The sequence below is a fragment of the Lycorma delicatula genome, chromosome 5 (assembly GCF_047948215.1).
Source record: "Lycorma delicatula isolate Av1 chromosome 5, ASM4794821v1, whole genome shotgun sequence".
Classification (NCBI taxonomy): domain Eukaryota; kingdom Metazoa; phylum Arthropoda; class Insecta; order Hemiptera; family Fulgoridae; genus Lycorma; species Lycorma delicatula.
In genome coordinates, this window is record NC_134459.1 from 106,028,671 (window position 1) to 106,043,924 (window position 15,254).

The window sequence follows — 15,254 nt, forward strand, 5'->3', positions numbered from 1 at the left end:
AAAATTATGTTAATTAATGGTTGAATAATATTTTCTGGTTTAATTTTGTTTGTGCAGATATTTTATTGTGAAAAATGTTAATTTTTTGAATGTATTCTTTCATATTGCAACTGACAAAAATTTGACTTTCTTAGTCCAATTTCTGCAATTTTATTTGTGTTATTTTATTTTTTATTATCAACAGTGAACTTTGTTTACTGTAGCTTAGAAAATATATAATTTATTCCTTATACTTACTTTGTGCTAAATATTGCTATGGATGTTGTATGCTGTGTGTATTGTTTAACAGGATGGAAGTGAATTTTCATTTTGTTATGAAGCATGAAGTTACAATTCACATTTCAACTTTTTTGTTTTACTACAGTATTGTAATTCTTTTTTTTTAAGGGAGGGTTTGGAAGATCCTTTGGATGATTTGGGTATGGTACAACAACAATTGGAACAGTTATCTGTTATTGGTCGCTGTGAATACCAGAAAACTTGTACATTGCTCGTACAGTTGTTTGATCAGGCAGCAAGAGTATATCAAGAATTAATGGCTACCCCAAATGCACAACAAATGGATATAACAATACAAGAAGGTATTTTCATTTTTTTTGGTTTGTTTTATATTAATTCCTGTTAATAAATTTTTAAATATTCATTAGTTTAAAAATTGGTAAATTGGAGGTTGCAGTAAGACACTTTTGTGTGCCCCTGTTCTCAGAAAATTTTTTATTTTATTTTAAGCATAAATATATCATGCTCATGTTTTGATAAAAAAATTGGTTAATTTATCTTTATATTTTGCTGATTCAGGTCGTTTAACATGGTTGGTGTACATAATAGGTTCTGCAATTGGTGGACGTGTATCGTTTAATAGTAATGACGAACATGATGCCATGGATGGTGAACTAGTCTGCAGGTATTATTTTCTTTTTAACAATGTAATTCATAAATTCAAATAACTAAAATAACATGACAGTACAGCATGTAGATTTATTTTGACGTGATAAAAAATTTAATTTATTGCAATTATTTTGGTAGTCTGTTGTGTTAAGAACTAGTGTAATTATATATATAAAGTTTTACAAAAGATAATCATATTGATTCACATAATATGTCGGTAAAATATAAAACTGCAATATTGTATTTTAGGAGGTTAGCACTTATATTGCATCTATCAGATATGCTCCCAGGCAGTCACTCCCAGCAGAGGAGTTTGGTGATAAGGTATAAGGATGGTTGTTTAGAATGACAATTCACATTTAAAATGTCCATTGTATGTTTGTTACAAATAACCACATCCTGAATAGAGTTCAAGGTCCTCTCCAGGAAGCAGGTTAACCTACCCATATTTTCCAGATCATTCCATTTTTCCTTGATGATATCATATTATGATTTTACTTGCTTAAGTATATATAACAAAAAGATTTGTTCTACGTAAATGAAAGAATCACTCGATTACAGATTGAAGCGTCTTAAAGGAACAACCTTTAATCATCCACAGAATGGCATAGCATGTGAATTACCATGTTTAGTTATAAACTGTTTGCTCAGATCCCCCTAAAGGTAAAAATCCAATGATTGGAAACTATATATGTATACTCTAGCTGGTTGGGGCTCGCTTCACTCGCCTGAGTGTCTAGCCAGGGGGCTAAATCCTCTGGAGCCCTGGAGCCTAGGTCAGCCCAAGTGAACTTACAGGCTCTCCGAGGCCCTAGAACTCGCTTTGGTCACCTTTCCTGACTAGCCAGAGGCCTCTAATCCTTGCACCCCACATTGTTCGTTACATTCATGATTGTAATAATGATAAATAAAAATTAAGTATCCTATAAAGTATTCAAACTTTATAGGAACTTTGAAAAGAAAATGAATTACAAAAGATAGAATTGTTAGTAACTGTGGTAACTAAAGGACACAAATCTTTGGTGATGAAAAATTCTTAACTTATTTCTGTTGTCACAGTAACACAAATATAATAAATAAAAAGATAAATTTTTTCTTCTTTAATGATTACTTTTAATTCATAATTTCACCCTAAGGGGGCTAGGGCCTCGATCAACGGCTTGAAACTTTCTCTGGGATAAGACGAATGTATCCTGCTAATTTGAAAGGGGTTGGTTGGTTGATATATTGTTGGCGGTGTATTTTTATCATTCTACCACAACTACAAAAAAATATGGAAACATTTAATATTTAAAAAAAGAGGTTTTTTTTATTATAGATGGCAGTTTGATAACACTGATAACATAATTTTTGTTTCCTAACATGTAATACCTGATTTTAATCTGTTTTTTTATGCTGAAAACGAATATGAACTTTAGAATCTTTCTATCACCCACCATTAATGAAAAATTTTTAAATTTTAATTGAAGGATTTTTTTCATTTTCCAATGTATAGTTAGCATTTTAAGCTCTTATTCTGTATTTTGTTAACTCAATTTTTATTGTTTAACTTTGTTAACATAATTTGTAAGCTAAAAATAAACAATATTAGACAGAGAAATAAATCATATCATAATCACATATTATGACATCATATATAATGCTGAAGAAATCCTTCATGGACAAGATTAATCATGTCTGTGCAGGTCAAAACATGTAGTTGAAAACACAGCTGTATTGTTTGTATTAAGCACTGGATTAAGGAATGAATTAATTTTGTTCAGTCGTATTGCTGTCTTAAGTTTGTTAACAGTGCAGTGTCATAATGCCTCAAAATTGTGTAAACAATGTCAATGCGTTTTGTTATGTATGTGGTGAATTCACCGTCAAATCAAACAGAAAAAAACATTACAACTTTAATTTAAAAAGCATATCGTTTGTACTTCAGTATAAAATTGTTGATCAGGATAAAACGTGGGCTCCTCATACAGTATGCACTAATTTTTCCTCATATAGTATGCCTCGTATAGTATATATATATTTAAGAGGATGGCTGAAAGGTACACGGAAGACTTTGCCATTTGGTGTACCTGTGGTTTGGCATGAACCAAAGGATCATGTAACTGATTGTTACTTTTGTTTTAACAAGTGTGTTTGGAATTTCTTAAAAATCTAAACATGCTGTAAAATATCCTTCATTGCAATCTGCAATCAGGCATGCACCTCACAGTGAAGTTATTCCAGTTCCTGAGCCACCTGTGAATATATGTTTTGAAAGCAGCGATGAAGAATCAGGCAGTACTGAAAAAGACAACAGTGATTTTGATTTTGAACTTCCAATTACCCACATCTTATTATATCACAAGGTGAGTTAAATGACTTGGTTAGGTATTTAAATTTATCAAAAAATCAAGCTGAATTGTTAGAATCAAGACTGCAAAGTTGGAATTTACATCAAAAAAAGACAAAAAGAATTTTCCCAGTACTTTATTGATGAAAATAATTTAGTTTATGGCACAAATATTGATGAGCTTATGTTGCACTTAGGACAAGTTCATAAACCTGAGGACTGGCGTCTTTTCATAGATTAGTTCAAGTATAGTTTAAAAGTGGTTCTACTACACAACGATAACAAATATCCTTCGATATAAATCACTTATGGTATTAATTTGAAAGAGACATACCATTAATTATGAAAAACATAACTGGAACTGCTGGTGATTTAAAAGTTCTATTTTATTAGGCATGCAGTTAGGCTATACTAAGTACATGTGTTTTCTTTGCAAATGGGACAGCCAAGCTAGGGATAAACATAATACTACCAAAGAGTGGAAGAAACAAGACAACTTAACTCCAAGTGGGAAAAATATTATTCATGAACCTTTAATTAAACTCAAAAAAAATATTTTTACTCCCTCCATAACATGCTAGGACTAATGAAAAATTTTGTAAAAACAATGAAGAAGGATAGTCCTGCCTGGATTTTTGTACATCAGGCAGAAATTTCCAAGTGAAGGAAAAATTGAAGAAGGAATATTTATTGTCCTCAAATAAGAGAGTTGGTCAAAGATGTTGTATTTAACTTAGTGTTAAATAATATAGAAAGTGCAGGATGGTTTCATTTAAAGACGTTTGGAAATGTTTTTTGGTAAACAAAAATCCGACAATTACCACGATATTGTTAATCAACTTCTTACTTCAACATAGCTATGGGATGTAATATGTCTTTGAAAATACATTTCCTCCACCTTTATCTGAATTTTTCCAATACAACCTTGGAGACGTAAGTGATGAACACTGTGACCATTTCCACCAAGACATTTCGGTGATGGAAAGCCGCTATAAAGGGAAATGGAATGCTAACATACTAGCCAGTTACTCTTGGACATTAATTCGGGATGTTTCTGAGGCTATTTATAAAAGAAAAGCATCAGCGAAATCATTCTAACACAGGTATGACGATACAAAATTATACATTTTACAGATTGTAATTATATTTCCCCTTAATTTTTTTTGAAGTGTAATTTATTTAAAACTAAGGATGATAAAAAAATTGTATTTACAGATCTGTAATATATGCAAAAAAAAGCAATTCAAGAAATGGTATCACACTTAGAGAAACATTAAAAATATTTTTTGTCTGCCAGTGCAATCAGTCATCAGTACAAAATAGGGAGTTGGCAAAATTCAAGGCCTATTCTGTAATTAACTTCCTGGTATTCAGTATTGTATGAAGGAGTGGGGGGTAGTGATTTTATTTTGCACAGTTGAATAGTTAAGTTCATTGCGTTTGTTATTCATTTGTTTGTTTGTTCCTGTAATTCTCTCCTTTGAAAGGCTGCTGTAATATAACATCTGCAGACTGTGACATGCATGCGGTCATCTGTTTCTTTCACACAAAAAGCTTTTCAGTTGCTGAAATTTATCATGAACTTCGCAGTATAAGAAGGGAACATCATGAGTGACTGTGTGATAAAACAATGGTTCTGTATGTTTCAGGAAAGTCAGACAAACATTCATGACAAAGAAAGAAGTAGTTGACCCTCATTTGTTACAGATGAACTTGCTGCAAGTACCGATATGAAAAGTTTTGAGAAAAATTATCAATTCACAATAACAGAATTTTCCTAATTTTTTCCTTGCACATCGCAGTACTGTGTGAAATCATAACTGATTGGTTAGGTTTCCACAAATTTTTTACTTGCTAATCACCTTTTTCCAAATATGATGAAGTGGTTGCTGATGCAACATGTTGAAAATGACGAGGAGTTGAAAAACAGTGTTATTACTTGGCTTAATAATTCACAGGTGGTAGAGTTTTACGATGGGTATTCAAAAACTTGTTAATAGATTTGCCTTAATTTGGACAGCAATTATGTATAGACCTAGGTATAAGATGTATATAATAAATTGTTTTAGGTATTTAATAACAAATCAGAAGTTACTTTCTGAATAACCTCCATAATTAAAGCTGTATGTAAAACTTAAAAAAATTATTACTGTAGGCATTAAACAATAGATTAAGTTTATGCTCAATTACAGCTACTCTACTCTTTTATGATAATAATTGAATCTTGTAGCATAAAAAAAAATTTCAAGGCTGATAACCAGGTTCAAACACTGAACATTTCTAATTTTCATATGTAATGGTTGTAACAAATCACTTTAACTTCACAAAGCATAAATTTTAAATACAGTAGAACCCTCACATCAGTCAGTTTAGTTACCTCTATCCTGAAATTATTAAATTAAAAATCTCAAACATATTCATGATTTTCATTGTTTATTTTACACCTGGTAATCTATGGTTAAAAAGAAAAAAAGAATTAAGAATAACCAAGGTAGAAATGCCATGAAAATGTTACTATGAATAATGTTAACATATGTGACATTTTTTAATGTCTTCACAGCTGCATCCATAAATATGCAATAGTGTTTTCATTGATCATTTAAGACCAGCTGTTTTGTTATGATTTGTTTGTTTTATAATAGCATTCAGATCTTCTTTCTGTATTACAAGGGTGAATCAACTTTAAACTATAATTTTGCTGTTCTACGCAGCACGCAGTTCCAAGCTGGATGGCAGGTTGAGGAGGTGAATGTTTGGTGTGTTAGAGAGGGGGAACTAGTTTGGTTAGCTCCTCCATTTTATTCTATCAGTACAGCCATGAGTGAGCAAAAGGTTCTGTCATCTGTTGCACAACGTATAATCAAAAGGTTTTTAACTAATGAAGGCATTAAACCCACAGAAATTTTAACTTGTTTAAAGGTACACTTTGAGCTGTCCCAGAACTAAGTGTATATGTGGGCTAGACAGTTTAAAAGCAGGCGAGAAAGTGTAGAAAACAAAAGTCATGATTGACACCCAAGGTCAAGTCTCACAGCTGTTAACTCTGTGCCATTCAAGAGCTTATCAAAGATGATCCCCAGTTCACCTTTGAAGAAATCACATCAGAAGTTGGCAGTGTATTATAATTTGTATCTATAATTTTAATCTGCCGAAGGTGTAGTGTGATTACATATTAACAGCTGTGAACAGCTAAAAATAATGAAATGACTTTTTGGGGCCTAAAAGAAATAATTATTTTATTTCCCATTAAGCTGTTCTTTAAAAAAAAAGTTCTTAAAAACTTTTTTCTTCCTAATTACAAAGTTTTTTTAATAGAAGTATCACCACTTTTGTTGTACACTTTATTGTGTTTTTCATTTCTCTGGGTAGAAATGAATATCTTTAGTCTGTTTTGGACCACCAACAGATATAGGAGAAATAATGCATTATGTTATTTCATCTGCAACTGATTGAAGTAGAAGCAGTTTTTGGTCTATTTATAATGTGAAAATATAAAACATTTCAGAATTAAATCTTGAATGTACCAAGAAGGACATTGATTTTGTTGATGTAGGTTTTATTAGTTATCTGAACACAAACCAAAAAAAAAAGTCAGTAGTAGCTGAAAATTTACAAATATAATTGTTAACATGAATTTTCTGTTGCTCTGTTAAGTAACAGAACAATGTAAAAAGATAATTAAGATCTTCTAAAAGGTAATAAAGATTTTTTATAATTGTATTTTGTGTAAAAATATTTATCCATTTGTTAATTAAGAAAAACACTTTTACTATTGTGAAACATAAATTAGACACTTTAGCAAGTAATGGTGTATTGAAACGGTTAAATGTTTCTAGACTTCATGTAAAGACATTTACTTTTGATGTTTGTTATATATTGTTAGGTATAGTATTTATGTTAAATGTAATTTTACAGGGTTCTTCAGTTAATGAACTTAACAGATTCAAGATTGGCACAGGGTGGTTGTGAAAAATTAGAACTTGCAATGCTTAGTTTCTTCGAACAGTTTCGTAAAATATATGTTGGGGACCAGGTAAATACTTTATTTTAATCTTTAAACTTGTGATTTTTTTTTTAATTTTATTTTTAATTAGCAGTATTATTGAATACAAATAAATGTATCATTTGTTTTGGATATTTTGCAGTAAGCCTTAAATAGCCATCACAAAAGAAAATCAGCCTTTGAAAGTTTTATCTGTTAAACCACATAATAGAAATTATTGGGTTTAAACTGTATTAAACCTTTATAGTTTCAGTTTATTTGAAGAAAGCTTGTAGAAATTGTGCATAAAAAAGTAGTATCCCCTTCTTCACAGTAATGCAGTAAAATGCAACTTTGATAATAGTTATAAAAAAATGAAGATAGAATATATGAAAGAGTGTAGCTTTATCTGTAAATTTTTTTCTTTTATTGTATGATTCAGTTTTGCCAGCCATTTTTTTTTAAATTGCTTCTGTGGCTCTGCAAGGATGGAATTTGTTTTTACATAGATCAATGTTTTGATAACACTTTTGAGTAATAGATCCTTTCAACTAATAAAAAGATGGAAAAACTATTAGGAAAGAAGAAAAAAATTGTATTAAAGCAAGCAGATAAAGTGGTTTTTATTAAAACCTCTGACAATTTACATTAAATTGTTCAGTAACTTGAGGTAAGCACGGAATATAGTTCTTCAGCAGCTGTTTGTGTAGCACTGTGGAACAATATGAAGTGACTGTTTTCTTCTCTGACATAAAACTAAGATTTCTACCAGTTTCAGTCTAGTTCTTTTTCAACTATTTTTTGTCTTATCTTATGAAATTTTGTAGCATCATAATAGAGCTATTAAAACACATAATTCAGAGCCTAAACCTTTTTTTATCTATGTGGTCACTGATCATTTGTTAATATTTGCAATCACTGACCTGATCATCAATATCCTTTGGACTCCCTTGTCAGTTCACTCTACACTTTTTTTTTCATTATCTTTATGTTTTTACACTTAGGTACTTTTTTTACTTAAGTTTTTATGAGTTTTTACTCACAAACATGGAAGAACTTCCGAAGACTGATCTTTGGTTTTAATTATTTTTGTACATGTTCAGCAAATTCAAAGTGTATGTGAAGATATTAAGTAAATATTTGACTTTGTTGTAATTAAAATTCATTACTATTTATAGTATTTTAAAGAATATTATTATGTGTATTCTCTTAATCATATTTGATGATAATTTTTTGTACATTTTATAGAGATAGTAATTCATTTTCCAGGTCCAGAAAAATTCTAAGGTTTACCGAAGGTTATCAGAAGTGCTCGGTTTAATAGATGAATCTATGGTACTCAGTGTTTTTATTAGGAAAATGTAAGTTTTTTTAAATTATTTATCTTTGTTTTAATTATTTCATTGCTCTTTTTTCTTATTTGCTAAGCTGTGGTTTGTTATTTTTACTCTTATCTTAGCTCTAAATGGTTTTATTATTGTTCATAATTCTTTTTGTATATTCCTTTCTGATTTTTTTTCATTTTTACAGATTGTAAAATTTTGTAATTATTTTTAGGAAATTGAAATTTAAGTATATTATTTTAATTTCTGTTGCAGAATTACCAATTTGAAGTATTGGGGTCGAAGTGAACAAATTATATCAAAAACACTTCAGCTTTTAAATGATTTATCTGTTGGTTATAGTTGTGTTCGGAAATTAGTCAGATTAGACGAAGTCCAGTTTATGTTAAATAATCATACTGTAAGTATTAATAGAGGTATCATTTTATAACTTTGTAAGAAAAAATTGGATCTTAAGTACTGAGCAGAAATATTTTAACAGATTTTTTTTATTTGACTGTTATTTAGGATTATTTTCATCCAATTCTCTACTTCAAGTTGGAATATGTGCAGAAGTAATTGAATGACTCATAAAATTTAGTTTCCTTCATGTTAAAAGTAAAAAGAAAAATTTACCTTTATATTTCAGTGATTTGGGAACAATGTTTATTGATAATTTGAGATATTTCCTTAAATAATTACACGGATAAAAAATGTTTGCTCATTGAAAGTCATGAATCTGTATTGTATATATCGATGCTAATGTTTTAAAGTGTTAACTTGATTGCTTCTACGCTTGCTGTAATCTTAGAATTTTTTTTCGAGTTGCTTTTGGAACTTAAACTGAAGCTTTTCTTATTATTATCTCAGGAGTTTAATATGGTTGTTATGATTAACCAACAAGAGTAGAAAAAGAAGCAAAAAACAAAAAGTTATTTTAATTGCATTAATTTTAGTACAGCAGAAGATTTTTGGTTGTTTAGAAATCTCTATGATTATTAATTCAATACTCAGGTGGAGTAGGCTAATTCTTCTGGAAGGTTTATTGATGCTGTTAAGTTAAAGAGCTTAACTGATTTTTTCTGTAAAGCTGACTACACTTTTTCATCAGAGTATTATGCCAAACAATAATTAAAATGACTGATCTGTTACAAGATTATATCCACTGGATGGATATAAACAAATTATTAGCTTGGAAACATTATTCTCAAAGTTTTTCTCATTTTAAGTTGATAACACTGATAGACAAAAAACGATTTTTAATATTGTTCATACCATTTCTTGAATTGTTTTTTTGCGTATATTACATATCTGTGAATATAATTTTTCTATCACCCTTAGTTTTAAATAAATTCGCTTAAAAAAAAAATTAAGGGAAAATATAGTTACAATCTGTAAAATGTATAATTTTGCATCACCATACCCTTGTTAGAATGATTTCTCTGATACTTTTCTTTTATAAATAGCCTCAGACACATCCCGAATTAATATCAAACAGTAATCGGCTAGTATGTCAGCATTCCATTTCCCTAAAATGTAAAAAATTTTCATAAATGAGTGATAGAAAGATTCTCAGTTCATATTCGTTTTCAGCATCAAAAAACAGTTTAAAATCGGGTATCGCTTGTTAGGAAACAAAAATTATGTTTATCAGTATAATATTTTCAAATCAATATTATATACATGTTTCCTATAGATGACTGAATTGTAATTGTTTTATAAAAAAACATATTAGGGTTTTCCTATGTATTAGATTATTTAAAAAAAAAAAAATTCTGAATAACCTAGACTTTTTATTTCTGCTTTGAACAAAGAAGTAGTTCACAGGGAAATTTAGATAATTTGTTGTACATTGGATTATATAAAAACTTTAGATAACCCCAGAATTTAAATTAGACAAATTGTAATTTCAAATTCAGATGAGTATAATGTATGGTTCATTTATAGAAAGGATTTCAGTCAGGAAAATGCTGTAAAATCTCACCTATAATTATAAAAAAAGAAGTACATTAACACAAACTTAACTACGTTAACACAGTGATAATATTTAACACATTCATTAATAGAAAATCAAACATTTATTATTACAATATTAAGAACATTCACTACTCCCACCTTCCTTCACAAAAAAAATGTGGATAAGTATTCAATACTAGCATTAAAATGACTTTTTCTCCTAGTTAATAAGAAAATTTGTCAATTTTAGCTCTACTTAGTGCTTAAAGATTTGATCAGTTGAATGTTTTTTTCTATATATCTGCTTACTTAAATAATTGTAATGGACACTGATCAACATCAGGTTTTTTCAAGCTCCTTTGTATTCTTTTACAGATCTTATAAATTGTAAACTGAGCTCAGTTTTCAAGTTTCTTTTCACTTTCAAGTGTGCAGCTACATTGGCATTCTTTTTAATGATTATATCACTATGTACATTCTAAAATGAAAAATAATTAGAAGTATATTGTAATATACATATGGTTTGATAAAAAATACATTGAATTTTTACATTTTCCTGGCTGTGTAAGTCCAATTGTCACATTTTTTGTTATTGTGCTGGTACTTGTCCCTAACATGTTTCAAATAGTAACAAACTTCAATGTGCTTAGTTTGTTGTTGGCTGTTGAAAAGGTTTCACATGTTTTGGTGTTGTCGGTGATTTTTAACTTACGGAAAAATGGAACAAAGAATTTGGATTAAATTTTGTTTTTAGAATGGAATAAAGTGCTGCACTGCAATGGAAATTTGAAAGTTGCTTTTGACGATTCTTCTATGAATAAAACAAATGATACAAATGTTGATGAGTGCCCTGGATGTCCCAGTACATCAACAAACAATGACAATGTCAAAAAATGAAGAAATGATTATAGACAATCACCGAATCACTATCAGAGAGTCAATAAGGATTACTACCTGAAAGTTCTATGGCGTTTGTGTGAAGCAGTCTGAAGAAAACACCTGGATTTCTGGTAAAACAATTCATGGCAATTGCACCATATAATGTACCTGCTCACATTTCATTTTTGGCCAAAAACAACACCATCATGATGCCTCAGCCTCCATATTGGCCGAACATGGCCCTCTGTGACTTCTTCCTATTCTCCAAGCTGAAAAGAACCGTGAAAGACAATATTGTTTTGCCAACATTGAAGAGATAAAGACAGAATCGCTGAAGGAGATAAATGTCAAATCGGAAATTGCATTCCAGAAGTGCTTCGAAGATTGGAAAAAGTGGTGGCACAAAATGTGTTATATCCAAAACAGTACTTTGAAGGTGACACAGTCAATATTGATGAATAAATAAAGATTTTGTGAGAAAAACTAAAATTTTTTTTTTCAAACCTTATAAAAACACTTAAGATGTAAGTGATAGAGTTCATAAAATAATTTGTGAATGCAGGAAATGTACTGAATTCTTCCCACAGGAAGCATTTAGCCTATTGAAGCTGTTTACATCCCTGAGATTATGCTCATATTATAAAAAACTATACACCGAACTACTGGTGAATTGGGCGAACTAGAACGGTAAAGTAGATGAAGGTATCTAAAGATACACAAAGTTAGCCAGGAATCATCTAATAACTTGAGTTAATGAGCAGGAATTCTAACCTTAAAAATAATAAATTTTAGAGTTCATAGACAAAATGAAGCTTTATAGAATTTTCCTTATGATATGTAAGATTAGAAAGTTGTCAGAGATCATGTAATGTCTCAATATGTTTTTGTCATTCTAACTTCAAACACCATTTAAAAAATGTATTTTTTATGTAATTAATTTATAAAAAATAATAATATTGCTATTGTATTTATTACTTCTTTTAAAACTTCTGTGTTCTCTAGAGTGAACATTTTCCATTTCTGGGAAACGGTGTGGCTGTGAGTGAAATGCGATGTAGATCTATGTTTTATACTTCATTAGGTCGTTTGTTAATGATTGATTTGGGTGAAGATGAAGATAGATTTGATAATTTTATGATGCCTCTCACAGGTTAGTATTTACAGGTGTTAAGCTTATACTGCAAACTGCCTTGTACTTATACAAGAGATGTGCATTATTAAATCATGGTGGTGGGTAGTCTGAAGTGAAGGTTTAACTATAGTTTATATATTTTTAAGCTAAATTTACACTTTCTTTCGGGATTGCTTGAAACAACAATAGTTGTTTTGAAGTGATTTGTAACTTTTGTGTATTTGTAAATTATTTTTTTTTATTGCTATTATTTCTTCCCTTTTTTCATTAATTTCAAATTCAGACTTTATCTGCAATCTAATTTAGTAATCAAAATTTTCATCTAGTTTTAAATTTTTAGTAAACTTCTTGTAAAAAGTTTTTAAGTAATTTTATAAGCCAATCTACTTCAACTTGACATATTAAAAAAAACTGTTCTTTAAATATCATTATTTTTCTTGAGGTAAGTTTTTTCTGTTCAGCATATGTAAGAGGTGTTGATTAAATCATGGGGGTAATCTGAATTAAATGGTTTAGTCTCACTTAACCGGTTCAGAAGTTTTTGACCTAAATTTAACTTTTTTTTTTGGATTGCTAAATGACAATAGCTGTTTGTAATATAATAGTTGTTTTGTTATATTTTTAAGTTCCGTTTATTATTAATTAACTGTTATCTTCTTTTCTTTTTTTTGCAATCAAAGTGGCTTTTTAAGTTAGATTTTAAGCGAACTTTTGTAACCTAAAGGTTGACATTAGAAATCATGAACTATTACCCTGTTCTTGTGCTAGTAAAATTTAGAATAAGAAACACCATTTTACTTTACATTAACCATTTTTACTGTATATTCGTCACATTAATACCACACAGCAATCCCATGTTCTTTCTTAAGAGCATCTACAATTATTATCTGTAATAATATTTTGTTTAGGTGCATGAATTTTAGGTATAAATAGTAGAGAAAACTCTTTCACTTTAATGAAGACTTTTCTGCATTTACATTTATAGCTACAATAACAATCTGGCTTGAGTTAGATGACTTAGAAATGCACATAATATTTTTGACAGTTTTTTCAGGGCATTAACAGCCATCAAATGTATTAATCTCTTGGAATTTCATTAAGCCCTTCTGAAAAACCCAACCTGGTGGTTCCTCTGATTATTTCTGAATTTGGATAATCACAATTGTTAAAGCTTTCACAAGGTCATCTGACTCTCTCTCTCTATATATATATATATATATTTCCAGTGAAACATTCCTTAACGTAAGTTCACAATAACATATACTTAGATTCCCCAGCAGTTTTATAGTAGTATTAATGGATAAAATGCTTCTCAATAACAGATAGCAGGAATAAAAACTGTAATTCTCCTTGTTCTATTTTATAATCAGTGTGAATATTTAGTTTATCTGTTGTGGATTGCATCACTTCCCGCCTAAACACTGAAGTTATGATTTAAATCTTTTCAAATCGATTCATCATCAGTTTATGTGCAAGTGAATACTGTAATATACGTATTTATATATATGTACATATATTTATAATATATATGTATATTACGTGTAATATTTTTGTTACGGTATAGTATTAACTTTATATTGTACATTTTATATATGTACATTTATTATACGTTCATTTATGTATTTTATAAATTTGTTACAACCATTTTTAAGGCAACTTAAAATATCTCAAAAATGTAATTGCTTAACATTAAAAGAAAAAGTAGCAGTTATAAACGTGAAAAACTCAGTGTGAGTGTTATGGCAAAATTTTTTATTTTTTCTGTAAAACTCAGGTAAACGATATGTTAAAAAGCAAACGTGCAATACCTAAAACGCCAGACCTAACAGTTAGTTGGCAGTGTTACTTGTGAGTTGTTTTTGTAGGGCATTTGCTAATAACATTCCAGTCTCTGGAACTTTGATATAGGAGAAATCACTAAAAATCGCTAAGAACTCTGTTCTGATGAGTTTAAAGCATCAGGAGGTGGTTATATAGATTCCAAATTAGACGTAATCCTTCATTTAAAAATGTAGCTGGGGCTGTAGGTGAGAATTATTTGGTGTCTGAGTGGAAGGAAAAGTTAAATGAAATATGTGAGTTATAATGAAAGAAACATTTTTAATTGTGATGAGACCTGTCTTTTCTTCCAGACTTTGCCCAGCAAAAGAATGTGTTTGAAAGAGAAAAAACATACAGAGGGAAGTATTAAAAGAAAGACTGACATGTTGGCTGTGAATATATCAGGTGAATTTGAAAAACTATTAATAATCGGGAAAGTCATGTTTTAAGGGTATGAACATTAATTCATGCCCTTAGAAACAAATAAAGAATCTTGGATGACTAGAGAAATAATGATGGACTGTTTGTTAAATTTTGATTGTAGAATGGGAAGGCAAAATAGGAAAGTTATACTGTTCTTGGACAACACAAAATCCCACCCTAACATTAGCTTAAAAAATGTAAAATTGTATTTCTTCTCCTCAAATACTACTGCAGTATGTCAACCACTTGATCAGGGGATCATTCATTACAGAAAAAAGGTGTAATAGAACTTATTGTCAACAGTGAATGAAATTACAGATGCTAAGCTTTCTAAAAGCATAAGCATGTTGGATGTAGCTTTATAAATTTGTATGGCTAAGCAGGTTACTCTTATGACAATGAGAAATTTGTTTTGTAAAAGCTGGTATTAAACCTCCATGAACTAACTTCAATTCTGATATTGAAAATCTTACTGAACCAAATGAAAATTCTATGGAACAGAGTGAATTACAAGAACTTATT

At 29.7% G+C, this 15,254-nt stretch overlaps 1 protein-coding gene across 2 annotated transcripts in view; it reads left to right on the forward strand.

Annotated features, from left to right (window-relative positions):
* Positions 1-15,254, forward strand: part of Ranbp16 (Ran-binding protein 16) — an 85,471-nt gene that overhangs the window by 34,491 nt on the left and 35,726 nt on the right. For both annotated transcript variants that reach the window (XM_075366806.1, XM_075366807.1), the window contains exons 9-14: positions 388-581; positions 799-904; positions 7,133-7,250; positions 8,469-8,560; positions 8,798-8,942; positions 12,359-12,506. In XM_075366806.1, the coding sequence (XP_075222921.1) occupies positions 388-581; positions 799-904; positions 7,133-7,250; positions 8,469-8,560; positions 8,798-8,942; positions 12,359-12,506 (803 nt within the window). The remainder of the gene's footprint in view (positions 1-387; positions 582-798; positions 905-7,132; positions 7,251-8,468; positions 8,561-8,797; positions 8,943-12,358; positions 12,507-15,254) is intronic.